Source organism: Phalacrocorax aristotelis, chromosome 12 (assembly GCF_949628215.1).
Source record: "Phalacrocorax aristotelis chromosome 12, bGulAri2.1, whole genome shotgun sequence".
Taxonomy (NCBI): Eukaryota; Metazoa; Chordata; class Aves; order Suliformes; family Phalacrocoracidae; genus Phalacrocorax; species Phalacrocorax aristotelis.
Window position 1 is genome coordinate 22,983,237 of NC_134287.1, and position 24,151 is coordinate 23,007,387.

The 24,151-nt window shown below is 54.7% G+C and overlaps 2 protein-coding genes across 3 annotated transcripts in view; both read left to right on the forward strand.

The window, feature by feature from the left end:
- JAKMIP3 (Janus kinase and microtubule interacting protein 3) overlaps positions 1-3,925 on the forward strand; it is a 106,945-nt gene extending 103,020 nt beyond the window's left edge. Inside the window, exon 28 of the mRNA XM_075107861.1 lies at positions 1,608-3,925. The gene's annotated coding sequence lies outside the window, so the exon portion shown is untranslated. The remainder of the gene's footprint in view (positions 1-1,607) is intronic.
- A 466-nt stretch (positions 3,926-4,391) lies between these two features.
- Positions 4,392-23,301, forward strand: DPYSL4 (dihydropyrimidinase like 4). 2 transcript variants are annotated; one of them, XM_075107868.1, is made up of 14 exons: positions 4,392-4,669; positions 7,065-7,153; positions 7,849-8,033; positions 8,901-9,065; positions 10,458-10,519; positions 10,614-10,694; positions 12,966-13,034; positions 13,135-13,255; positions 13,974-14,130; positions 16,167-16,308; positions 17,398-17,568; positions 18,805-18,984; positions 20,967-21,138; positions 22,059-23,301. In XM_075107868.1, exons 1-14 carry the CDS (start codon positions 4,430-4,432, stop codon positions 22,148-22,150), a joined length of 1,926 nt encoding a protein of 641 aa, XP_074963969.1. In that variant the 5' UTR covers positions 4,392-4,429; the 3' UTR covers positions 22,151-23,301. The 2 variants fall into 2 exon arrangements, with proteins under 2 accessions (XP_074963969.1, XP_074963970.1); XM_075107869.1 differs by lacking the exon at positions 4,392-4,669 and adding an exon at positions 4,732-5,114.
- The last annotated feature ends 850 nt before the right edge of the window (positions 23,302-24,151 follow it).

A 24,151-nucleotide genomic window follows, 5' to 3' on the forward strand; every position in this document is an offset into this window, starting at 1 on the left:
CCCTCCAGACAGGGCCCCAGACAGCATTTAAGTGACATCTGAAATGGCAGCGGACGTGATCGTGAGCGAGGGCACAGCACCGTGGTCTGCCTTCACGTAAACTCGTCGTGACGTCCTTACCCTGCCCGGCGCTGCCGACCTGGCTGCTGTTTAGAGTGACACAGCCATGCCTAAATCAAAGTGGCAGCTTTAAAATTCGACGTTATTTACTCTTGCTTTCTCTAGGTTCTGTGCCCTTTTAGGAGCTGCTTATTGAAATTCTTGGGTTTTTATTTTCCACACAGGAGCAGCGCAGCCCTGTCGCAAGGCTGCCAGGGAGCTGCGGGCTGGGTGGCTGGGCCGAGCTAGTGCCGGGGAGGGGGATCCGGTGATCCTACTGGTGGGGGGTGCGGGGGAGACAGGGCGGGGAACGGGGGTTTCTCTTCCTTTCTAGTCGTTGGCTGAACTATCCCGCTTTCCATGTGTTTGCCCTAGAAATTGCCCCTCTGTCTGCTGTTGGTCTCGTAGCTAAGTGTAGATAGACACCGAGGAAGAGCGGTCCAAGAGCGGAGCAGACGAAGGGATGGGGCAGCGCGGAGGCAGCCACCCTTCCCACCTAAGGGCGTGACCTCCTTTCGTGCCATCCCTCCTCACCTGAGGAGGCCAAACGCGGCTCTGCAGGTTATTAACTCGCGCTCTCCATGACACGACTCCTTTCTCTGTCCATTATCCCTATGTAAAACTATCAGTAGGAATCAACTGTCTCTGCAGTAGCTTACGCTGCTGCATGTCTCTCTGACGGCCCCGGTGCCTGGCGGTAGGATTGAGCATCTGTTGCTATCCTGGCGACACATCCTGGCGACACAGGGAGGTGTGTATCCGTGCAGGATGGCCACTGAACCCCGGGTTTGGCAGGGGAGGGAGGGAATCGCTCCCGCTCGGAGGGCGCGTTCTGCCACCGCGTTGGGCAGCCTCTGCCAGCTCCTTGTCAGCTCCGAGGTTTAGCTGGATTGTCTCAGCCTCTCTCACCTTTCCTTTCTGAGAGCAGGAGAATCCGTACCCCTCCTTGTAAATGACAACTATCAGACGAATCACCTGGGTGCTCGTTACCGACTGTAACGCAGAAGTGGCAGCGCCGCAGCATGTTGCAGGTCGCTGCTCACGCGCTCGCTCTCTCGCGGGGTCCCGATCCGCAGCGCTCCCCGCGGCCCCGGGATTCACGTGCACCAGCGGATGCGCCGAAGGGGGGATGTGGGCGCTGCGGCGGGTGGCGTCAGGCAAGGCGGCCCCAGAAGCTGCGTGAAGACAAACGGGGCAAATTTTAAATTCATTATTTACTATTGTCATCAGTATGTTCTGAGTGTTACCTGAAACCTGGTAGGGGAGTATTGCTTAAGAGAATTGAGTAACATAACATATGGCACAGCCTGTAGAAAATAGCACATTTAACGTTTAATAGATTTATTTTTTCAGAGAACAACCAGCGGTTGGATAAGCCTGCTCCAACTGTAGGCTCAGCTGAGAGCTACTTAACGCAGTCCAGCCAACCCCATGAAAGGGAAATGTTGTAGTGCTCGGGACTAAAACTCCCAGCTGTAGTTAATCCTTGCATTTATTTTATTCTGTAGGTACCTGCACCGCTCCCAAAACTTGTGTCGAGTTTATAAAGCTACGAAGAAAATCCCTCGATACTGAAATTCTAAAAATTCTCCAGATACTTGTACATCAATGGTCTGTTTTAAACCAGGCAGTGTAAACAGCAAAGGGAGCTAAACCACCAAAACGTAAGAAAATGAATTGTTCGGAAAAGTGGTGTATTTGTAGTGAAGTAGTATGACCTTGTAAGCCAAAGGTTACGGATTTTGGTATCAGCATATGATTATATTACAAAAGTAATTTAACAAACTGCAATTCTACCAGATGCAAATACCAATATCGGGATTACATTGATGAGCTACATTTTCACTTCTGCATTTCGTGCTTAAAACGTGTCCGTTCTGAGTTCTACTTAAATATTTAAGGTCTTAAAGTGTATTATTTACTTGGAAGAACTGCAAACAATAGTTGAGGCAACCGCCTGCAGTCCAAGGCACTGCCGAACTCTCGCCGGACGCCTGCAGGACGCCCTGTGCTGGCATCTCTCCCAGCGCCTGAAGGGAAAGGCCCGAGGACGCAGCCCCGGGGCACGGGAATGCGGGAGCCGCTGGGGGCGAACGTGGGGGTCCCAGGCGCTGCCGGGGCCTGGGCACGGGGATGGCCAGCGCGTTTGGAAGCGGCGTGGATACGTTTCACCGCTGTTCAGTCACTCAGGCCATGCTTTTGCACGGTGTGTGCATGCGTCTAGAATTTCGGTTCCGTTTTCCCATTAATTAGGCTTTCTTAATCATGGCGGGTTTTTTTAATTACAAAGCTAACTGTACAGGACAGGTACACGTGTAAATAAGGGATTATGCTTATGTATATGTCAATATTTATATGTAAAAAGATGTGTACATAGGAAAGAAAAAAAATGGCTCAAAGAATGTTTTCAAAACTGTTTCTTTCTTACAAATGCACAAATGGGAAATTTATGTAAATGTGCTCCTTGATTTCAGCATAAGGGTTTTTGCTCAATTTTCAGTAACTTTGAGTTTGATCCAGCTGGGATTTTGTACGTCGGTTTGTACGAGTCCCTGACCGTGGCACGGAGCCATTCTGGAGACGGTGCCACCCTTCGCCCACGGATGAGCTGTGTCAGATCCCGTTTGCCGTCTCCTCACCTCTGGGTCTTGCGCGTCTTTTAAAAGCACGGTCTCAAAGCCACAGGACTGCGGCGTGGGGGGGCACCACCCTAATCTGGGGCTCTGTCCTGCAGCCCCTCCGTCCCTTGGCGCAGGCGTGAAACAGCAGAGGAAGGTGGGGTTTCCACCCGGGGAGGGACCCCAGCCATTCCCAGGCTGGTGAGCGCCCGCTCCTCGGGGAAGCAGCGCAAGGCAGGGGCTGCCAGCGCCTCCCGTTCCTCACCTGAATTTTTTAGAAATAGAAAAAAATATCTTTTAGAAATTCCCCAGATTTTCTTCAAATAGCGACACGATGGGGGGCGGATAAACCAAGCGCATGACGGGGTGCGTGGCTGATAGAGCTCGGCCGCTGCCCTTCGCCACGAGGGCCAGCGCAGCGGCTGCAGACGCGCTCCCTCGGAGCAGCGCAGGGGTGCGAGAGGGTCCCTGCCCGGGCGGGCACGGGCCGGCTGCCGCCTCCGCGCCGCGGCGCGTCTGAACTGGCACCTGCTGGCATTGCAGCTCCCTCTGCCAACAGCCGAGCGTTGTGCGTTTCAGGCCTGTACTTCTTGTTCAAGTTGTCGGAGGACTGTGGCTATTATTTAAAGTATTCTGCCCTAGTAATATCTGTAGCCTTCAGCGTACCCTCGAGTGCCTTACACAGCGTGTGAACAAAGCTCCTGACCGTGACGAGAGAGTGCACCGCCAGTCCCTCGGGGGGGACCGATGCCAAAGCCCTTCGCATCCCGGACGCCTCCACCCGCGGCGGGCAGCGTGCGTTAGCACAGGCATGGGTTTAGTTCAGACTCAGGAAATCGTATTGTGAATATGTGTATTAACCCTGTACTTACCTATTGTACATTTTATAAAAAGGAACTATTGTAAACTTATGCAAAAGGTAAACCAGAGAAAATGTTTGGTTTTGTTTTTTTTTTCCCAATGGCCGGTGTGCCGTGACTTGTGTTCTGATATAATCTCCTAATAACCGTATCCTAAATGCATAACGTTTGGTTCAGTGCTGAAACAGTGATTGACAGGCCTAAAATAGGGCTGGATTGGTCAATTACAGAATTTTACACATATTTTTGTATTGTGATTCATATGATATATATCAAGAGACTTTCTATTCATTTGTAAAATACATAAAGTATTGGAAACTTTTAATAAAAAGATCTGTTTTAAACCTTCGAACTAGATAAACCAGCTTGGTTCTTCTCCCAGGTTGCACTACGGAAGCCTTTGATTAGTTATAGTAACTTTGCTGATTTTTCTTTTATAACACAATAATTTTGAACCCCTTTTTAAGTTCTACGATGAAGTCGTGAATTAAAAGGATGCCAGACGAGCCTCAGCGATGCGGCAGGCCTCCTGCTGAGCCTGGTTCGACTTTCCTCATGTTCCCCTCGCTCGACGGCCGCTGGGGTGAAGCCCCCCGGCACCCCCCGAGGTGAGCGGGCGGCCGGGGCCGGGGGGGGCGCGGGGGGGGAGCGGCCGGCCCGGTGCCCTGCTGAGCTCTGCCCGGTGCCCGGCTCTGCCCGCCCGGTGCCCCGCCGTGCCACGCGTGGGTGGTCACGGGCGGGGCGGGCGGGGGGCGGCCGCTCCCTGGGCTGCTCTTAACGCGCCCGGCTCCCGACGGCGGGGCGAGGCGCGGCGGCCGCGGGAGCCGCCACGGGGGGCGGCGGGGGGGGCCCATGGCGGGGCGGCGGGAGGAGGCGCTGCCCGCCTGCTTTGCGGGGCTGGGCGCGGGCAGCCCGCGGCCGCGGCAGAAGCGCGGCGGGATGTTCTGCAGCGTCGTGGACGCCTTCGAAAACAAGACGCTGGATTTCGCCTCGCTCGGCGCCCCCGGTCCCGGGACCCCCCCCGGCGGGCACGGCCGCGACCCCGGGCCCGGCCCCGGCGCCCCGGCGGCGCTGCCCGACGGCTGCCCGCAGGTAAGCGCGGCTGCGCCGGGGCAGGGGCTGCGCCCGCCTCGCCCCCTCCCCTCCCGCCGGCGAGCGGGGGCCCCGTCCCGTCCGTCCCGTCCGAGCCCCGCCGGCCCGGCAAGGGCGCCGGGGCCGGGAAGAGGCGGGCGGAGCCGCTGCTTGCAGGGGACGACCCGAAGTGCGGCGAGCGACCCCTCCTCCTTCGGGCCCGGGGGAGTCGGGGCTGCGGGCCGGGCGCGGGCGGCCCCGCTCCTTCCCCCGCCGGGAGACGGAGCCGCTTTGTCTGCGGCGCCGGGAGCGCGGCCCCGGGCCGGCGGCAGCGGCGGGGGGCGCGCACGCACGCGGGGGCGTGCAGGCACCGGCACACGGGCCCGCACACGGACACACGCACACGCGGGCGGAGCGCGGCGGGAAGATGTCGAACCAGGGCAAGAAGAGCGTCCCCCGCATCACGGTGAGGAGGTCCCCCGCGGGGGCGGCGGGCGGCGGGACCCCCGGGGCTGGCGGGTCCCTCGCAGCCGGCGGGGATGGAGCGGGCCGGTCCCGCCGCCCGTGGGGCCGCACGCGCGGGAAGCGCCGCTGGGCTTCACCCCGGGCGGGGGCCGGGGGCCCGGCCGTCCCGCGGTCCCGGAGCAGCCGCCGCCCCGAGGAGGGGGTGCGGGCCGCGCATCCCCCCCCTCCCCCGCCCCAGCCCCGCCGCTCCCTTTGTTGGCGGCGGCCCGGCCCGAGCCCGCCGGCCCCGGCGCTTTGTCCCGCAAAGCCCGCCCGGCTGCGGGGCCGCCCGCGGGGGACAAAGGCGGGCGCGACCCTCACCGCGGCTGCGGGGCCGCCCCGCCGCCTCCCCAACTTTCCTTCGGGCCGTGGGGCTTCGGGAGCGCTTTTTCATGGGGTGGGCTTGGCGGGGGCGGGGGGGGGGGACACCTGCCTGCCTTGTTCCCGGCCCCCAGCCCAGGCCGGTGCAGGGGACGCGGCCCGAGCCGGGCTTTGCTGGCGCCCGCTCCCGCTCCCCGGGGTTGCGGTGCCGCTCCGGAGCAGCGAGCGCTCCCCGCCGCCGGCTGGTGCGGGGGGGTTCCCTGCTCCTGGTGCCTGGGCTCTCGGCACGAGTAAGGAAAGCTCTCCAGATAGCGATGCTGGTTTTTTTTTCCCCCTCGTTTTGCCGGCTCACGGCTGAGCTCCCCTGAAAACACGCCGGGGGCTGCCTGGCGCGGCGGAGCCGGCCGAGCTGCGCTACCCGCTGCGGGAGCAGCTCGGGGCGTGCGGGGCTGGAGCTGGTGTGGCTCAGCTGGGCGGGGATGGGGTCGGGGTGGGCATGAGGGTGAGGATGGGGTCGGGGTGAGGAGGGGCCCCGCATGGGGAGGGGCAGTAGGGCTCTCCCGTGGGGCAGCCAACACTGAGGCTTCTTTTGATTGATTTTACAGGATGAGGGAAAACAATAAAGATGCAATAAAAGCCGTGATATTTTAAAAAACACAGTGCAATTATTTAATAAGTTTTTAAAAATATGCCAGCGGTGTTCATCAGAACAAGACCCCAAAATGTTTTCCAGGCTGTTTCCCATCAGCACACGTTGCTGTGTCGTGAGTTATCTCCTGGGCCGTATTGCCACGCGCTCTTGCATCCCTCCATTGTGTTTGTGCTGAGGCCGTGCTCTTTGTGGTGCCCATTTTAGCCTTGGTGGTAGTTTTTCTAGCAACACCAGGGAGTGGGAAAGGAATCCTCTTAAATTAGGCTGCGGTTGCACATTTACATAAATGCAGCTGCTTTCTAATCTTTCTGATTAAAGATTCTGTAAATCTGACAACCGTGCGGCTGCTTGCTTTGAAGTGAGGAAAGTCCTTGAGGCATTATCTGCCTCGCGAGAGTGTGAAAACATCAACAAATTACCAGGTTAATAAGATGCACTTGTGAGTCTCTGTAACCGGAGCTGGCGGAGGAGGCTGAGCTGCAGGTTGTTACCTTGCAAACCGTGCAGAACCGCTGAGAACTTCGGTCCGTCTCTGAACCTGCTCCGAAGGGGGTCTTGGTGGGCCCCGGGGTGGTGGGGTGCTCGTGGGGGTGTGCAGCGAAGGCTGCAGCGCGCTCCCGTTGGCCAGCCCCACTCAGAGATGTGCGGCTCAGGCCTCTGCAGCGGGGGGACGTTCTGGTACCCGGAGCTGTCAGGCTCGGCTGTGCTGCCTGTACACCCCCAGGCTGGTGCCGCGCTCCGTAGGAGAGCGTGCCTGCCTCTGAAATGGCAATTTTGTGTGCTTTCCTTTGCAAAATACAGATGGGCTTTGGTGCACCATAGTTTGGATATTCAGACTATGGGCAAACATTAAGTCCTGGGCGTAATGAAAGCTCAGCATTAGTAAAGCAGCGTCTAAATAAAGTAATCTTAAAAAAGTGTTGGTGTTTTTTCCATTAGAGTGACCGGCTTCTAATCAAAGGAGGAAAAATTGTCAACGATGATCAGTCATTTTATGCAGACATTTATGTGGAAGACGGCTTAATAAAGTAAGTTAAAAATTTATATTTTATAAAGTAATTTCCAAGCATGCTACAGTGCCATGGAATTTGAACAAGGTCCCTTTCCATCATTTTTCTCTTGGAAATACATTCCCTTTTTGAAAAACAAGGACAGATTTTTAGAATATCGTCAAGACAGAACCACATTAGTGTCCTTCTGTGGCCGGAAAGGCGAATAAAGCGCTGACAGCTGGGGCTGTGTCGTATGTTGTGCGGCAGACGAGCGAGGAGCCAGGATGAGCTCCGCAGAGGAGCAGGTCAGCAGTAGGGTGCAGAGTCTGGCACTGGGGCCTCAGCGGCTCCTCTGTGCTGAGCGGGTCCCTCCGGCACCGACGCGTCCGGGCGCTGCCCAGCCGGAGCTGGAGCCAGAGCCGGAGCCGGAGCCGGAGCCGGAGCCGGAGGGGTGGGGTGGGGTGGGGTGGGGTGGGGTGGGGTGGGGTGGGTGCCGCGGGGCCGGCAGGCTGCGACCCGCCGCGTTCCCCGGCAGACCCCGGCGCCGCTGCCGCCCCGGCCGAGCACACCGCACGCCCTCGTGCAGCTTCGCCTCCCGGGGAGAAGCCGGCGCCGCGGGGCGAGGAGGCCTGGGCAGTGCCGGCGTGTGTGCCGCGGGCAGTACTGGAAGTCGGTTTTGCGTCTTCACTTAGAAGTTGTTGCCATTTAACAGAGCTTAATATCTTTTTCAGACAAATTGGAGAAAACCTGGTTGTTCCTGGCGGTGTAAAGACAATTGACGCCTACAGCCAGATGGTGATGCCGGGGGGGATAGACGTCCACACCAGGCTGCGGACGCCGGTCATGGGGATGACCTCAGCTGATGACTTCGCCCAAGGCACGAAAGCAGCCCTGGCGGGAGGAACAACAATGATCAGTAAGATGGAGCAGCACTCGAACCGACTTCTAAGTAGAACGTTGTTTAGCAGAAGGTGTTGGGCCTTTTATCATTGCAGAGGTTATTTGCCCTCATAGCGGAGAAATGTTAATTTTTGCTGTAGAAATCAATGCATTACACAGCTAATTAAAATGCATTATGTGCCTCTCGGAACCTCCTTCTGTTGCTACACACTTATATTAAAAATATATGGTTGCTCCTGCTTCACCTCATAAGAGAATAAAATAGAGGGAAACTTTAAAGACCTTTTAATATGTTTTTAATAGCTTTGTAAGTGTGGTTTTGTAAGAGTTTTTCAGCTCTGTGAGCGTGGGTTCCACTTTTTGTGTTAATGATAAATAATTTTGATGTCTGTTTTGTTCTCGTGCTGGTCCCAAGGCCCGCTGCCGTATGTGAGCGAAGGACCAGGCTCAACAAGTCCTGGCGTAGCTCTGTGCCGACCTCAGAGCCAAACTGCAGGGAATAGGAGCAGAGACAAGGGAAGTGCAGAAACTGATGGGCTGTGGGTGGCTGCACATGGAAAATGCCCAAGGGAGCTGTGCAAGTGTGTGCAGGGCCGTGCTTTGGTCACCAGCCTCTCTCAGATGCTGTGCTAGGTAGGCTGTGTGAAAAAGGCACAGCAATAGCCTTAATTTGGGGTTCATTTGTTCCATTTGTTTCACTTTGTCTGGGACATTCAGTATCCTTCATCTTTAATCAATGCTATAAAAATGAATTAGTATTAAAACGTCGCCGTTTCACAGCAGTAGAGTCTTGCACAAGGCTACCAGTGGCGGCTGCACCCCGCAGGTATTTCTCTAGCCCTTTCCCCGGCACGCGTGCTAACGCTGTGCAGTGTCTCCTCAGTTGACCACGTCTGCCCGGACGCTGGGACGAGCCTCCTGGCTGCCTACGAGCAGTGGCGCGAGAGCGCCGACAGCCAGGCCTGCTGCGATTACTCGCTGCACGTCGACATCCCTCGCTGGCACGAAAGCCTGAAGGAGGAGCTGGAAGCCCTGGTGAAGGACAAGGGTAAGGGCAGAAAGCGCCGTGTTCTGGCAATAACCCCACAACCCGCCCCCATCCTAATTATTGCAGTACAGACGCATAAGCCAGTCGCCGTAGGGGAGGCTGCGGTCGGTGCTGCTGCTCTGCCGTGCTCCTCTTACCCGGGGGTGAAAGGGGTACGGGAGGGACCGCGCGCCTTCGCTCCCGAGGCGTGAACGCCCGTCCTTTGCCATCTAGGAGAGGGGTGTGCACGGGGGTATCGGCACCGGGTTCACACCGCACTATCGTGGTCGTGTGTCCTCACCCGAGGGCAACTCGCAGCCCGGTCACGAAAACCGAAGCCAAAGGCATGGGATCGGGCACCCTGATTCAGGCTGCCTGGTGTACAGAAAAGTACTTAAATAAAAACGTTCAAGAATATAACTAAGCTTTAGGCTTTGCATAGAGATTTCCTTCGTGCCTATAATTCCTGCACATCCTGAAGCATCCGCTGGACATGGCTTACTGGAAAGCAGGCCGTGCAGCAGGAATTCATGCATTTCATTAACACTAATTTCCATGTTCGGAACTACATTTTGCTTTCAGATATGCTAATGTGGAGCTAAATGACTCCAGTGTAATTTTCAGTCTTGCAGGCAAGGGCTTAATTGGTCAATTAACATAGAAATTTGCAGTGGAATTCCTATTAAAATGCAGAGTGGCTGAAGTAATGTAGCTATTCCGAGCTTATACCGGGTATTTTTCATATGTACGTTCACATGAAATACAGTTTATTTGTCATCTGATTGTAGTTCGGTATTAGTTGTTGCCTCTATCCATATAAAATATGGTAGCAATTCTCTGGCTTTAACTCAGTGCTTCATGAATCATCCTTTTTGGTAGATAAAAACGATAGAAATTAGCATTGTGTGCAAAGTACTGCCCATCTATTTCTCTGCTTAAATAATAGCGCGCTAAATAACAGTGCTCTAATATCAGAGAGTCCCATCTGCTGCTGTAATTTAGTCTTAGCACTAAATCACTAATTCAAAGACAAGTCTCAGACAGAAGTTGAGGATAAGCCGTAGATTGGACCCTCCACGGGAGGGAAAGCGCAGCCTGGGAGCAGCGTGTTTGATTCTGTGCGTTCGGACCAGCTGCAGAGAGTGCCTGACATGGAAATGGGCCGCAGGTTGGGGTTTTCTGGTTCAGGTGCATCCAAAGACGGGTGTGTTGTCTTTCATGGCTCCCAGGCTTTGGGGTTCAGTTCCTGTGGGGACAGTTCCCGCTTCAGCCCTTATTCCTACTTTGCTTTCAGTCCAACCCCAGCCAGCACAGACCCCCCCCCCCGGGTTCAAATGCCCCCTGCTCAGCCCGTAACCGTTCAGCGAGTTCTCAGCCATGGCAATAACGCACGTGCCATTTTCTTTTCTCAAGGTGTGAACTCCTTCCTGGTTTTTATGGCCTACAAAGACAAACTTCAGTGCAGCGATGCCCAGGTAACAGCCCGGCAGCGGCCGGTGAACGTCATCACCCACCCTGAGTGTGACCTGTGACTTGCCTGATGTTGGGCAACCCACTGTCTCTTGGCAGATGTATGAAATATTCTGCATTGTTCGAGACCTGGGGGCCATCGCCCAAGTGCATGCTGAAAACGGAGACATCATCGATGAGGTACAGTACTTCTGTTCATTTAAATTCAAGGTTGACCAGAGTACTTCGATTTCAGGCAAAGTGCTGACTTTAACAGATGAGCTGTAGTGCCTAGAGGAGGGCAGAGCAGTGCCAGCATGCTTTTAGCCTTCCGTTGGTGCTGCAAATTCAGTAGGGATCGGTCCGGATGGGAGAAGGAGGAGCAGCCTGCCGTGATGCCCCGTTGCTTTGGGGAGAGGCCCAGCGAGCACTTTCCAGTGTCTGCTCCCAGCAGGGCGTCACCCCGGGCGCTCGCCTCTGAGATCTCCGGCAAAAGCCGAGCTGAGCTCGTGGCCCTTGCAGCAGAGCAGCCCTGGTCAGGCCGTGCGTGCGGGCACCGAGCCTTGCAGCAGCCAGGGGAGTGGAGAAGCGGTGCCCCTGCGTCCTGCCCCGCGCCCCCAGCCCCGCACTGGTGGGGGCCCGCTCTGCGGTGCGAGCTGATCGCCCGCGCCTCGGAGGCAAGGGGCCGACAGGAGACCCTGTGGTGGCAGCACGTGCGGGCAGAAGAAGGGGCAGGAGGATCGGGGGCACCTGCTAAAATCAGCAGCATCCTCCCAGTTTGTTGCACGCAGTTGGGTGTCGCCACGGAAATCTTTGCAAGGACTGTTCTGTGGTTCCCAGCAAGTACATTTTGGGGCTTCTTAAAGGATGACTGACTGCCTTAAGTGACGCTTTATCACATTATCTATCTTGTTTAGAAGTCCTGAGTACTTGAGGAAATAAAGAGGTTCGGATCTTATGAAATAATGAACGTTACACTTGGCAATATTTATCTCCAAAAACGGTACTCGGGAACTTCCTTGGTATTGCAGACTTGGTGCCTGTTCATTATTTTTCCTTTTTACCTTTAAAAAGAAAATCTTGGATACATACTGCAATGAGGTGGTACCAGGTAGACCTAGACTTGCAGTTCCTCTTAGCTTATGGTCCCGCAAGTGCTCAGTCTGCTGTGGGAGGAGGGTTTAAAATGAAAGCAGGATCCCAATTCTTCAAATGGGCTTATTTGAACAAACAGGATAAAGGCTAATTATCACCTCCCCGGGGTTTCATCAAAGAAGTCTTTCCTTCATCTAGTGGTGAAACGTAATGTGATCCGAAGCAGTTCAGTATCTTCAGAAGTATTTTTTTAAGCTGCCAGAGTGATGACACTCGAGCCCTGGGGAGAAACTGGAGGATCTCTGCAATAGGAGTACAGCGGATGGAAAAATAACCATCCTCTATGAGCAGGATCCTTTAAAGCCCGTGAGATCCGATCCGCAGTGCTGAGTAATGTCCTCGCATCTACCGCCAGCTAAGCGGGCGCGTTGCATGGTACAGAACATGGCAGGAACCTGGGTGAGGCACGTGCTGGGCATCGGCTTTCACAGACGACGGCAGTAGCCTGGGTGCAGCCCGGTGTTCATTCCAGCTTGTCGCGCTGGTGTCCCAGCTAACACGGGCTCCCTGGCGGGGGCTTGATTCGCGCCCAGGGTGGGGGAGGCTGTGGCAGTGGGGACCAAGTGCGTCGCTCTTCGGGCGCCGCTGCTGCCAGCGCAGCGGAGCTGGGTGGGAGAGGAGGTGGGCGCAGCCAGGTGGGGCTGCTCGGCTTCATCCCACGTGCTGGGGCACACGGCTGTGCCTGTGGCTGTGCAAAACCTCCCCTCCCGCCGCTGCCTCCCCCCAAAACTGCGAGGGGGCGAGTGGCAGCGGCCTTTCGTCTGAGCCGCGTCCCCGCTGCTGCGTGGCGAAGCGCAGCGGGGACGGGGAATGCACGTGGCCGTGGCTGTGAGACTTACCGGGCGAAGCTCTGCAGGGGCGGCACCTGCTGCACCCCGCTGACAGGCTCACGTGCCTCGCACCCATCTCTGCTTCCTCGGTGGGCTTCTCGGAGCAGCCTCGGGTCTGGGGGAAACACCTGCTCCTCTCCTGTAGCCGAGCATCGTACCTAGCACAGCCTTAGAGTAAGAGGTGACAGGTTTAAGATCCCACATCCTCCAGAAACACAGCTGGGTGTGAAGAGCGGGGAAGGTCCAAAGGTACCGCTGGGACACGGCACTTCCCAGTCCAGGAATGCTTCCACAGCTGAGGTGGGTCTACTAGGAGGTAGCTGCAGCGGTTTATGGAGTGTCACAGGTATAAGTGGTACCGCCTAGTTGTATTCAGGAATCTCCATCATCCTTCAGGTGCTTTTGAAAAGGTGTTTTGTGTCCTGCATTGCTTCGGACAGGCTGTTCCTATCACTGACTGCTCTCCTGTTCATCTTTGTCCATCTAGGAGCAGAAGAGGCTGCTGGAACTTGGGATTACGGGGCCAGAAGGGCATGTCCTCAGCCGCCCCGAGGAGGTAACATCTCCAGTCCTTCAGCAGAACTACCCAGGGGTTTAGAACAGCCGCTGCGGCTGTAGCAGAGGTGTCCTGAGACGTTTTCTGCCTGTGTCCGCAGGTGGAAGCGGAGGCGGTGTACCGTGCAATTACCATCGCGAAACAAGCCAACTGCCCCCTGTACATCACCAAAATAATGAGCAGAGGTGCAGCAGATGTGTTGGCTCAAGCAAAGAGAAAAGGTGAGGCATTGTTTCATATTTGCACGCGAATTGGGCCTATTTAAATGTGTCCAGGAATATCGTTCTAGCTGCAAGGTTTAAGAGCTCGTTATCTCCCAAGTTGTCTCACATTTTAAGGGTGCTAAACCTTGGTGTTGGCTTTTCTTCGCAGAGTGAGCCAGAGCTAATTGCTCTGAGCTCATGTGCTTAAAATCTGAGCTGATGTGCTCAAAACTTTGACACCTCAGTCTCAGTAGACACAAGTGAAAAAAAGGAGGTAATTCACTTGCAATCATTTATCATGAACTAAATGAAAAATGGCTCTGGAGCAAGCTCCACATTCAAACTGGGGGTAGAGTGGGAAGAGCTGGACACTGTCCTGCGGGGAGCAAGACAGCCGGCCATGCCCAGGGACAGGCGGGGGTCCACAGCCACCTCTGCCCCCGGCCAGGAGACTCTGCCAGAGACTCCCTTTGATCTAGAGGAAGGTGCAATGGTTTGTAGATACGAATGTATGGTTGGTCTAAGAAGAAAATAGATGAGTTCAAAACTTGTTTTGACAGCATTTCCCAGTCGTGTGAGATAATCTGAGGGATTAACATGAATTTAAAAAGCTGAAATGCAGAGAACACTGAAGATAAGTGAAACTGTCTCGTTAACCACAGTATTTGTCTGTACTCTGTGAAAGGAGGCTGCAGGACATGCGGCGCGTTTGCAGCCATTAACTGATTGCTCTTAGGCACGGTTGTGTATGGCGAGCCCATTACTGCCAGCCTGGGCACCGACGGGTCGCACTACTGGAGTAAAAACTGGGCCAAAGCTGCAGCCTTTGTCACGTCTCCCCCCATCAGCCCGGACCCCTCCACGCCGGATCATCTCACCTCCCTCTTGTCCTGGTGAGTGCCGTGTCGGCATGGATGCCTGCGTGCATCTGGCGTGTTTGCATCCCACCTGCATTTCTTCGCATGCCATTTGCAGTAACAGCATCGCCTGCAGAGCGGGCCTGGCGGGGGGTCGCAGCCCCTCACCTCCCTGGCGTGGCCCCCCCGACCTTCCACCGGTGGGTAACAGCCTCCCTGTTCCTGGGGGCACCCCCACTCTCCTCCCATACCTGGGCACTGTGGGGTGCAGCAGCACAGCAAAGCCTAGAGTGCAGTTCAGCCTTCCCCTGGATATTATAATCAGAGTAAGAAAAACAATCTATCACTGCTTGCACTTTTCCATATCAAAAGAATAAATCTTTATGTTTTTTTGAGCAGGGAGCCAGGTGACTCTTTCAAAGAGTCTAAATTATGCCTTGATGAAGCCAGGCAAGAGTTACCAGATTTTTTGTGCAAAAGTTAGGCTCGCGCTGCCCGGCTCCTCCCCCAGAACTGGAGCGGGGAAAGCGCAGCGTCCCGCGGGACGGCCAGGACACCCCAGCACAGGAGGCACAGCGGTTGCTGCTGCTCTGCCTTGCTGTGTCCTGGGGAAAGCCTCCTGCGCTGCTTTAGCACTGAAGCAGAAATAAGGATTTTATCGGAAGCAGTGTTGGGCATTTGCAAGATTTTGAGGTGTGTGAAACATAAGCTTTTAGGGCACGTCACTGTGCGGAGTTGTTTCGAGGTATTTGGTTATGCAGCAAAGCCCCAGGGGCTGGCAGGAGCATCTCTGGAGCCGTGCACGGGCCAGGCAGGTGCTGTCAGCCCAGACGGGCAGGGAAATGCAAACACGCACGTGCTGGGGCTGTATCCAGGGACGCAGCCGCCGAGCTGTTAATCACAGTTGGAGCTTTGCCATGGACCAGGCTTTCCCATTCCACAGCTAATACGCACCAAATTTGTCACTGCCGCCTTGCAGAAGGCAATCCGTAGAAGCAGGGAGGGTTTCCCAGCGGCGGGTTTGCATTCAGGTGCCTGCAGCTTGGCCCCAGCATCTTCACAGCCCGCCGAGTGGCACCAGTCAGTAAAGCTCTCTGCGTTAGCTGGGGTTTGGTATGGGTGGAGTTAGAAAAATCGGGTCCAGAAGGAATGCATGAAGAATTTTTGAAAAGGGATGAGAGATGTTTATGGATCCAGATAACTGTAGAAGAGTCGCGTTCAATATATATTTTAAAGAAGAAATAAACATTTCTTAGAATTCCCTGAAATGTGATTTTTTCCCCCCAGGATAACCATTTGCTAACAAGAGAGGGGGGTTTCAGACTAGTATATCTATCTAGTATATAAAGATATCCCAATGCATTTAATATTTTCATAGAAGAGGCAGTAACATACAAGCGTAGCTCGGTCTAGCACAGCTTTGACGTAAGTCTGGAGGCACGCTCCCGGGCTCGTCAAGCTACGCACGCCCGGCTCTCCTCGTGCCCTGCCGAGCCCTGCCTGCCAGCGTGGATCCAGTTCCTCCCACTGCAGTGTATGATAGTCCATAGTATTTGGGTTTGTTCTGGATCTTGTTTTATTTAGCCTTATCCTTGCTTTAAAAGAACCTTCCTTGGAGAAGTATTTCCTAAAATAATCTGAGGTTCAAAAGGAAGGTACAAAGATTAAACTGTTGACTTAAATAGTAAAAATAATGGCCAGTTTAGGAGAGAATATAAATCGTGCTTATGAGGCTGCTGTTTACATCTTTTAGGTGATTCCAGTGCTTAATTTCTGTATAAATTAGTAGAGTGAGATGCCCGTAAGAATTGCCTTTTAACTTGACTTCCCTTGGGATTTACGGATCATAAGTTGCCTGCCATAACAGTCTCTGTCGGTGAAACCAGCCTGTACCGAACAGCCCGAGCACGGGGCCCACAGGCCGTTAGTGCCACACGCGGTGTTCCAGGCGAGGGTGGCTTTCGCCCGCCGAGAGGAGCGGTGTCCCAGGGCCGGGGAGCTGGTGTTAGTGCCGGGGGGCCGCTTGCGCCGGCGGGTGCCTCCTCTGACCTCCTCCACTGTGCTTTGCCTAGCGGGGACCTGCAGGTCGCCGGCAGCGCTCACTGCACCTTCACCACCGCGCAGAAGGCAGTGGGGAAGGACAACTTCACCCTCATCCCCGAGGGAACCAACGGCATCGAAGAGCGGATGTCGATAATTTGGGAAAAGTGTGTGGTAGGTACTAAAATAAGGCCGGTTCCTTGGGAAGCCGTGGGCGCGAGAGCACGTGAGCAGCGCTTGTGCTAGGTGATGTCGGCGTCCTCGTTAATTCCAACGAGGCAGGAGGTGTGACATTGTCTAGACTGCTGCTTCAGAGGAGCTTGCTGATCAGAGGAAATGTGACAGTCGAATGCCTTCAAAGTGCCTTCAAAGGCTTCGGTGTGGGGATGATCCACCCCGCTCCCACTTGCAGTCGCAAGAGAAAGTCTCTCCAACACATTTTCCTAAGGATAAGACGTGACGTTCCTCTTCCCTGGTGCTTGCGGGAGGCTGGGGGAGGCGGATGGCGATGGGCATCTCTCCCTTGGGGGCCGTGGCCATGGCCGTGCCTGCCAGCTGCCCCAGGCCCCACCGGTGGGGACGGGTTCCCACGGCGCCTCCGAGTCTGCCGGGCAGAGATGCTCTGCTGCTGAGGAGAGCTGTGGTGCAGGAGCATCGGGCTGGTGGGACCGAGTCCTGTGTCCCTGCCCTCCCAAGGAGCATCCCTAGGAGGCTCTAGCCTGCATCCCACGGAGCAGATGTCTCTGGGTGGACTTCCAGGAGCTTGGGAACCAAGCCACCCTGAAGTCTCATCTTAGCTAGGTTTTGAACAAAGGTAAACGGAATTTATCATAAGATAATAAAGAAAGATGACAAATGCCACTAGTTGTGTTCAGTTCCACTCTTTATTGAAATAGCCTTAATCATCTTTAGTGACCGTGAGAGGCCTGTGCAGGGAGTTGGAGTCTACCAGTGAAAGTTTTGTTTTTCAGAGATCTTAAATTTCACGGAGTCCAGGAGAAATAAACCCCATCTATTGTATTATTTAGCCCCAGCGACAAGGCTCAGCCGCCCACGTCCCCCTTGTCCCCAGAACTGCAGCCCCGTCGCAGTGTGGGTCCTCACACCGCACGGTCACGCCGCTCGATCCTGCGGTTTCTCCTCCCGGTGCCTTGTTCCTGCTGGTGGGAGAGCGCGGGTCTGGCCGCGGGGACGGGGCTGCTGCCGGCTGCTGGGAGCAGGGCACGTCTGCGGTGACGGTCCGTCCGTCCTTCTCTTTCCCAGGTCTCTGGGAAGATGGACGAGAACGATTTTGTAGCAGTGACCAGTACCAACGCTGCCAAGATCTTCAACTGCTACCCCAGGAAGGGGCGCGTCGCTGTGGGCGCTGACGCAGACTTGGTTTTGTGGAACCCCAAGGCCACTAAAACCATCTCAGCAAAAACCCACAATCTGGTAAAATATTTTTAAAATTGTTTTGTTGAACTGGTTTGAAAGACAGAAGAGAGCAGTAAAGCAATATATTTCTTCAGATGAGAAAGATCAGATCGTTCAGCAAGGGAGGAGCGGTTTATGTGGATAAAGTGATGACGGACCTTGAATTTCCTTTTTAAAATGCAAGTGAAAATAGGCTTTGGTTACTGTAAAGCTGGAGAACCGGGAGGGGGAAGGATTGTAATGGAGTCGCAGGGTGGCTGCTCTGAGACAGTCCGCCTCTGGTACACACATTTTAATATCAACGTGCTCGTGTGGACTAGAGAAATGTAAGTGCTGGACTTTGTTTAAGTATTAAACTATTAATATGGTTTAATAAATCAGCATCCCTCCCGAAGACCCCCTCCTGCTGTGCTCCCGTCCTCCGCGGGCGCTGCCCCTCCGCAGGGGTGGCTCATTCCGCAGAGGATCGCGTGCACCGCAATGGCATTTTAGCCACGCTTTTCCATGGGCGGCCCCAAACCGCCTTCCAGCGGCAGCCTCGGACAGAGAGCTGCAGCTGGGAGAGCAAGGGGGCGAGGTGTTGCGAGCATTGTTGGCGACAGAGCTGGTTGAAGTTAATGTAGAAACGTTTTGACGTGGGGTTTTTTCGCCAAAATGTTTTTTATTGAAGAAAATTTATCATTGTGATTGAAATATTCAGGTCTTGTCTTTAAAAAAGAGGAGCAGGTTATTTTTTCATCCAGAAAATTCACCTTTGCTTTTTTATAATGCCACATTTTTTCACTGTAAAGTTTATTTTTTGGATAGTTTGTTAGTGATAGTAATGGGAGCATTTGAAGAAAGTGGCATGATTTTGCATTTCTCACAAAACAGACCTGACTGTCCACCCTGGTTTGGTGGAAGACTTGCAGTGACTTGGAAGAAGTGACAAGACGGTCTGTCCCCACGTGCAGAACTTAAGCAGAGCTCTCCTGGGGCTTAGCGAGAATTAGTTGTTGGCGTACAGTAAGAGCCTGGTTTGCTCCAGGAGTGCTGCATGTCTTCTGGGCAAGTAGTGAGTGCTCTGAGGGCGTAGTTTCTCCACTGCTCTTTGCTTTAGTTCATGCAACGAGAAGAACCTTATTTGAAATGTAAAGGGTTAGTTCAGTACGACTGGCTGGGCCTGAGGGGCAACGCACAGACGCGGGGGGCTGTCGATGGCTATCACCTTCTCTTCTTCAGCCTTAAACGTATTGAATACCTTGTTCTTTCCAGAACGTGGAGTACAATATATTTGAAGGCACGGAGTGCCACGGGGTCCCTACCGTGGTCATAAGTCGAGGAAGAGTTGTTCTTGAAGATGGAAACCTGTTTGTCACCCCGGGGTCAGGTCGCTTCATTCCTAGAAAGACGTTCCCTGATTTTGTTTATAAAAGGATAAAGGCAAGAAACAGGGTAAGGAGAAATTTATTTGCAATAATCCCATATTTTCGTTGCAATCTCTCTGCATTATTGTATTGCAGTCGCTGTTACAGTAAGCTTCCTGACGGAATAGGCAATGGAAACAATATTATTAATATTATTTCTTCTTAGGCCTCGGAAATTTGTCCTGTCATGTAACTGCTTTGGTGTGTGGCTCAGCTCATTAATCAGTAATGCCTATTTTAGTATTATAACTAGTAATACTAGTATTAGTATAATATGCCTATTATGAAGTTATAAAGCAAAAAATATGACTTCTAGCAATCTGGTTTTGTTTGTTTTGCATTGAGATAGACGGGAGGAATTTCCCTCCTACCTGTATTGGAAAAGTTTATGTTACTGTATTACCAGTATCTGCTTTGCATCTGTCAGAGACTAATGGACGTAGCGTTTGGTAGTTACTGGAAATACAATAAGATAAATCCTTCAGTGTGCTGGCACAGCTTTTTTAGGAGTCACGAAGACGTGCAAATACATAAAAAGCTTCTTAACAGCTCTGCCCTCCTTTTTTCCATGTGTTATTTTAGACATTTTCATTGTGCGTTGTAGATGAAGGTAGAGCAGAAATCATTAACCCCAAATTACCTGCAGAGGCACCAGCCTGTGGGGTGCCTCTGGGTGCCTGGGGGTGCCTGGGCGTGCCTCTGGGTGCCTGGGGTTCCCTCCAGGGGTGCCTCTGGGTGCCTGGGGGTGCCTGGGGGTGCCTCCGGGTGCCTGGGGTTCCCTCCAGGGGTGCCTCTGGGTGCCTGGGGGTGCCTCCGGGGGTGCCTCTGGAGTCAGGGCGGGCCGGGGACGGGAGCTGGCGGGTCCCTGCGGGATGGGGATGGATGGGAGCCTGCCGGCTCGCTGTGGGCGCTGCCGGGCGGGGGGCAGCCCTCTCCGCTCCGTGCCGCGCCCCACTCCGCGCACAGGGGAGCGGTGGGGCGGGCTGGCCGCCCCGCTCGGCTGGGGCAGAGGGTCGCTGGGATCCTGTTCGCGGTCAGGCTGCAGCTCTGTCCGCTGTGGAAGCAGACGCTCCGCCCCGCATTTTGTATCGTAAAGGACGGAGTTTGCCAAACACAAACCTTGACCCAGAGTGAGCTGACCTGCTCTGGCGGGACGGTAACCGGGCGGTGAGGGGGTGGTTGGTTCAGTTAATGCTTTCGGGCAGGCGCCTTCGGCACTTTGCAAACAGCCCGGAGGCCTGCCCGTGCCGATCTCCAGCCTTGATTTAACCAGAGCTTGTGACAAAAGCTACGGTCAAGAAGAGCACTGGGAAACACTGAGCAGGGTATATTCTTTGCCAGATATTCAGCGTGATGAAGGCAAAGGTCATGTAAGAGAAATGTTGCTACAGAAAATACTATATACTTATTGATAACCTATCCTCCGTGCCTTTTTAATATGAAACCCAGCACTTTTACTCTTCAAAACCAAGTCCCTTCTGACCGGTGGTTGTCAAAGGGCTGTCACTGTTGCCTAGGGTGAGAAACAGCCTTAAGGAAACCTGTGATGACACACTGGTAACGACGTTGTTCCGGCTTTGGCCCCCCCCCGCCCCCGGCAGCCGTGTGCGCCCAGGGCTGGGCTCATCCTCCCTGCGGGAGGACGTGGCGGTCGCAGCGGGTGACCCCGGCTGGGGCACGGTGCCCTCTGGGGAGCTCGGCCCCTCGCGTGGCAGGCACGCCCCCGGCCACTGCTCCGAGCCCTGTTTCCCGGGGGGGACAGGACCTCTGCCCCTGCGGGATCCGGGCAGCCTCCTCCGCTTGGCTTTGAGGGTGGGAAGCGCCGCTGGCTGCCCTGTCCTGCCTGGGCTGCCCTCTCCCTGGGGGGCATCTGGTCTGCTCCGCGTGGGGCTGCCGTCTACCCAGAAGCCCTCAGTAAGGGGTTAAGCACAGAGAGAAGAACCCATATGTTGGGCCTGGGTCTTGTTCACCTGAGCTTAAATACGCGCCTTCCGTGTCCCCGCCTCGTAGCTGGCCGAAGTCCACGGCGTCCCCAGAGGGCTGTACGACGGACCGGTCCACGACGTCCTCGCGAGCGCCAAAGCCGTGGCCCCCACGCCGGCGTCCAGGATCGCGCCCTGTGCAGGCAAAGCCCAGGCTCCTCCCGTGCGCAACCTCCACCAGTCGGGGTTCAGCTTGTCTGGTAGGGCCCGGGGCCCCCTGAAAGGCGGGGGCTGGGGGGGGGGGGCCTGGTTCGCGTGGGGGTCACAAAGTCCCGGGCTCGTGTGAGCGGCAGGGCGAAACTGAGGCATAGAACCTTCATTTTTGCTCAGTAAAAAGCAATTGTTACTGTCACAGCAGGCTAGGGACTAAACGCAGCACAGAAATCTCTAGAACGTTTCACAGCGTCTCTGTAAATGCACTGATGAGCGTGTTGTGCAAAGCCCGGCGGGGGCTGCGAGGCTGTGAGTAGAGGCTCCGCGGAGGGGGGGAGGCTGCAGCCGCGGGGAGCAGGAGGATGAGGCTGGCAGCGAGGGAGTCACCGTGGCCCTGCCCGGGTCAGCGGGGACGCTGCCGTGGCTGTCGGGGGGTCGGGACTCCAGCCCTGGCTGTGTCCCCTGCCAGTCGCGGGTTAGAAGTGGTTGGGTTTGTAGAGATAACTTCATTTTCAGAAACCAAACCGATAATTGCTTCAGGGTTTCTATGTAAGCAGGCAGCGGGTCAGCATCGCTCAGCTCAGCGTCCTGCAGAAATCTGCTCGGCAGCTTTAGGGACCTTGGAAAGCCAATGCTCTGCCATAAAATGGCTTTCATAACTTTGTTTTCTTAGCTCGTTGAAATCAGATGGATCACATGTTGCTTAGTATTGTAGAAGGAGTCACATTTTATTCTATAGAAACTTTATGTAGAGGAAAGCCACTTGGAATGTTTTCCGGAAAGAAGCAATAAAACATGAACACGTTCAGGCAAATAAAGCCATTCCAAACCGTACTATGATAATACAGTGTCCGAAATTGTATGTAATGCAAACCCTAGCATTTCCCACAAAGGGAGCATTTCATGATTTGTGCATTTAAGGCAGCGGGACTCCCACATCCCAGCCCATGCCTGTCCTCTTCCCTAGGGTCGCAGGCGGACGATCACATCGCCAGGCGCACGGCTCAGAAGATCATCGCCCCGCCGGGTGGACGGTCCAACATCACCTCGCTGTCCTGATGGGCAGCCCGGGGGCTGCGCCCTCCGCCCGCGCCGCTGCTCCCGCCGCAGCATGCTGGGGTCCTGCCGGGGCCGGGCCCAGCCGGGAAGGGGCGGTGGGTCGCCCTCAAGCTCAGGACGAAAATCGAGCATTTGTCAGCTGCCCCAACCCCTTTTTTCTCGTAGGTAGAGAATAGAGTAACCCTCCCGAGAGGTAGCGCTCCCATCTCGATTTCTCCCAGTCTGTGTTTCTTCACTAGCTGCTCGGAAAGCCCTTCCCTTGTGCATGCGGGCACCGAGACGTACACTTGGCAGCGTGCTCAGCTGTGCTGCTGGCCGGCTTGTGGCCAGGATGAAACCGAAGGTGCATTTTGGCTGGAATACGCGCCTTTCTAGTAGCAAGGACTGCCCTTTCTAGTCGAAGGACTTTTAACTGATAAGCACTTCCGAATCTGTATGGTTTTAATACGGTGAGTTTGCGGCGTCCCCGAGCAGAGCTCTGCGCCGCCACACTGCGCAGCCCCGGCCGTGCGCCGGCAGCCGCCGTCACTGCGCCCGTGAGCGGCCGCGCAGGGTGGCAGCGCGTCCGTCTGTCCCGGCACCGGTCCCGGCGTCAGTGGGGCGGGGGCGGGTGCCCCGCGTCGCGGCGCAGGGTGGGCGCTGGGTGCTCCTGGCACCCCGAGCTGTGGCGGCCGTGCCAGTGGGCTGTAGTCCTTCTGTTAGGCTTGTTTTTTAAAGATGATTATTTATACAGTTTTTCAAGAACCAAGTGTAAGTCTTATAACCAATAACGAGGCTCGTTTAAAGGCCAGTTGCATACGACAAACTCTTTTATAAAGGTTGTTATAGCCCGTTTATTTTATTTAAAGGTATGTACAGTAAAGGTGAACCTCTATGCCACAAAGCTATGCATGTACCTCTAACAGAATGGCTCGCCATTCCTTACCTGTTCCTTGCTCTGAATAAAGTTTGTTGGAAATCATAAAATTATAGAAGTGGTTCATCCAGCGTAGTCACTTTTGTAGCTTCAGTTCATGACTCGCAGGTTCCGTACTTGCTTTTGACAACAAAAACAGGCTTATTATTAGCTGCGTAGGAATAAAGGGGAATCCCACCCTTCTCCTTAGACCTGGCACGCCTGCCAAGAGCTGCTCGATGAGATTTGGTGTCACACAGCTGCCTGTCCGCTGAAAGCCTTTGGTTTGCAGATAAAGCTAAAATACCATGAGGGTGGTCTGATTTGTCCCATTAGGTCAATAACGCGTCCAGTGCCTGTGAGACACAGGTGCGCTAAGAGATGCTCTAATGTGTCTGAGAGATGCAGAGTCTCCTCAGGCAGTGTTATTCTGTGATTTCCAGCTCTGGCTGAAAGCAGGGAGCAAGAAAGGGAACAAAAGAGTTGTGGAAACACGAGCAAGCATCTGCTCCATAAGTGAAAGGTGAAATCATACCATTCTGCAGCTCTGGATACATAACGATGCTGAAAATAAATGTCTGGTACTGTTGCACGTGCCCAAGATGCCTGTAAGTGTTATAACCCTTTTTTTTGGTGGGGCTGCGGCAGCCCAGAGGCAGGCAGGTAATACCGGTGAGGGACGGGGACGGGGGGCAGCTGCAGAAAGCGCCGGGCCGTCGGGGTGCCAAGCCGCGGTGGGACGGGCCGTCCGGTGGCCCTCGGGGTGGGAGGTGGTGGCGGGGACCCACCGCCCGCCCAGAGCCGCGTCCCGCAGCAGGGACTTGAGTGGGGCTGATCGGAGGCAGCCGAAGCCTGATGGGCGTGAAACCTTGGTACACATGTTGCATGCGACCCACAAGTTAAATATGAATGAATGCATTGTTCTCTGAATTCACATGTTCAAACCAGGAACGGAGTCGTCTTTGTTTGGGTGGGGTTTTTTTTATTTTTTTTTTAAAATTATCTGATCTGACCTACATCTCTTAGCTTACTGCAATGACCTGTAGTAATTCCTGCATCAAACATATCTGGAAATGCATTTGCTAATGTATTTTATATTTAATTTT